At 68.0% G+C, this 2,375-nt stretch overlaps 1 protein-coding gene across 1 annotated transcript in view; it reads right to left on the bottom strand.

The window, feature by feature from the left end:
* MYO15A (myosin XVA) overlaps nt 1–2,375 on the bottom strand; it is a 71,121-nt gene that overhangs the window by 63,998 nt on the left and 4,748 nt on the right. Inside the window, 8 exon segments of the mRNA XM_019473952.1 lie at nt 38–141; nt 489–494; nt 618–708; nt 928–1,002; nt 1,242–1,354; nt 1,461–1,524; nt 1,749–1,831; nt 2,071–2,216. Coding sequence (XP_019329497.1) covers nt 38–141; nt 489–494; nt 618–708; nt 928–1,002; nt 1,242–1,354; nt 1,461–1,524; nt 1,749–1,831; nt 2,071–2,216 — 682 coding nt within the window.

The following is a 2,375-nucleotide window of genomic DNA, read 5'->3' as shown; positions in this document are numbered from 1 at the left end:
AGCCGGCTGCGCGCAGGCGTTGCTCAGCATTACTTACTCCTCCAGAAAGATTTCCACAAATTTTCCAAACCTACTGGAATTGTTATTCCTCACGGTTTTGGCGTTACCGAAGGATTCCAGCAAGGGGGTCGCCTCCAGGATCTGCCGTGGCAATGGGGAGAGCCGCAGGGTCAGCCCGGCCACCCCGACACGCCACGGCCAGGGGCTGCCCTCCCCTGGGACCCCCCCCTTGTCCCCCTGCCACCCCTGCCACCCTCCCTGCCACCTCCTGCCCCCTGCAGACACCCATGGGTGCCAAAATTTGAAGTGTGCACAGCGGCCAGGCTGCGTGAGGATGCAGGAGAGCGCAAGGACCCCATGCACGTGCATGCACCGAGCTCCGGCTTTCCATCCCCGCTGTCCCCCCGCAGCTGGGGTGACGTGGCAGAGATGCCACCACGATGCTCGGTCCCTTTGAACCGTCCCAGCCCACGTGTCCCCCCCGGTACCTCTATCTGCCGTGGTCCGGGTGGAAGCATGGGGACAAGGAGAGAGCGGTGGAGCCATGAGCAGGGGGTGGAGGAGAGTGCGGGGAGGTGGGACAAGGGGACAGGGATGTCCCCAGGGCAGCACCCTACCTGCGGGGCAGTGCTGCGTTTCTGGCTGATGGCTGCCAGGTAGCGCAGGATCAGCTTGGTGGCTTCGGTCTTCCCCGAGCCGCTCTCCCCACTGAAACGCAGAGGGGAGGCACGGCCGGGGCCGTCACCAGCCGAGCAGGCGGCCAGGGGGTGCACCCATCCCAAACGCACCCAGCACCCCACCCGCAGAGGCACTCATGGGCCCCGGGGCAGGGCCAGGCTGGCGGCAGCATCCTGGCTGCTGGCAATTAGGGCAGCGCTGATTAGGGGCCACCCCGGGGAGTCATGCCAGGGGACGGCCATGTCCCACCTGATGATGATACACTGGTTGTGTTTGGCATCCATCACTTTGGAGTAGGCGACGTTCGCGATGGCAAAGAGGTGCCTGGGGAGGGGGGGGGGAAGCAGAGGTGGGGGGTGCGTCGCAGCGTCGCCCCGGCACAGGGACCCCCCGCTGCACCCTGAGCATCCCCGTGCATGGACACAGCTGCTCTAGCACCCTGCAACTGAGGGTCCTCGCGGGCCTGGGACCACCCGGGGGCTGCTGTAGGACCCAGGGGGACGGCGGGGCGGGTAGGGGTGCCCCTGTGCCTGCAGGGCGTTCGAGGACACCTCGGTACTCACGGCGTTGCCCCGGGGCCCAGTGCTCTGCCTTCGTACTGCAGCACCTGCTCCGTCCCGTAGATGTTGTAGAGCTGGTACGGGTTCACCGACACCAGGATGCTGCCGATGTAGGTCTGCGGGAGAGCGAGGTTTGGGGCTGCGAGCACTCGGAGAGCGATGACCCCCCCAAAGACCCCACGCCTGGGGTCTCCGGGAGATGTCATGCACCCCTAATCTTACGTAGATGAGCTGGCGCTCGAACCGCGTCCGGATGTTGCTCAGCACCGCGGCTTCTTGGAGGTCCCTGGAGCAGAGCAGAGGCTGCGTTAGGGGGTGGCGGGGGGACAGGAGATGTCTGCCGTCCCCGAGCGTATCCCCACCATCCCCAGCCCCGGGAGACTGGAGCAGACCCTGTGCCGGGATGGGATGGGGAGCAGCGGGGGCCGTCAGGTGCGGGAGGGGTTGCAGTCCCGTTGGCCCCCGCGGCGCTGGGTCACGGCGGGTGGCGAAGGGGATGGGGACACTCACTCCAGCTGGGTCATGTCCTCCAGCCCGTCCTCCTCCTGCGGCTCCTGGTACCGCACGATGGGCAGGCTGCACAGCGACTGCATCTGCGTGGAGCAATCCAGCCCGGCTCCGTCACGGCAGGGCCACGTGGGGACCCTCCGGCGTCCCACCAGGGCACGGCCCCTGCCCCAAAGCCACTATCTGTGACCCCAAACCAGGGAGCCCGCAGCCAGCGATGGCAGGGACCCCAAGCAAGCACCCCATGGCCCTGAAACAGGTCCCCCGGCGAGAGTGTCACAGGTCAGGGGAGAGCAGCGGTGCTGGAAATGGGGCATGGGGCCACCAAGGCGTCCTTGGGGACCATCCCAGGAAAGGCTATTCCTGGTGAGCCCGGGTCCCGCTCGCCGTGGGCAGGCAGGAACAGGTGGAGGCGGCTGTGCCCCCCCCACCGCAACACCCCGCGGTTCACCCAACACCCCCCCACGGGGGCTGCAAGGGGTGGGTGACAGAGACCCCCGGGCAGGGTGGCACCTCCAGGGGAGATGATGGAAGGGGGCTGTGGTGGGGGCCGAGCCGTGGGGCTGGGGGCTGCTCCCCACGGCCGGGCCCCCCAGCCACGCGCAGCGGTGACCCGTGGAGGGGGGGCCG

This window comes from Aptenodytes forsteri, unplaced genomic scaffold, assembly GCF_000699145.1.
Source record: "Aptenodytes forsteri isolate BGI_AS27 unplaced genomic scaffold, ASM69914v1 Scaffold55, whole genome shotgun sequence".
Classification (NCBI taxonomy): domain Eukaryota; kingdom Metazoa; phylum Chordata; class Aves; order Sphenisciformes; family Spheniscidae; genus Aptenodytes; species Aptenodytes forsteri.
The sequence above is the reverse complement of the archived record's forward strand: the minus strand, read 5'-3'. Positions and strand labels throughout refer to the sequence as shown.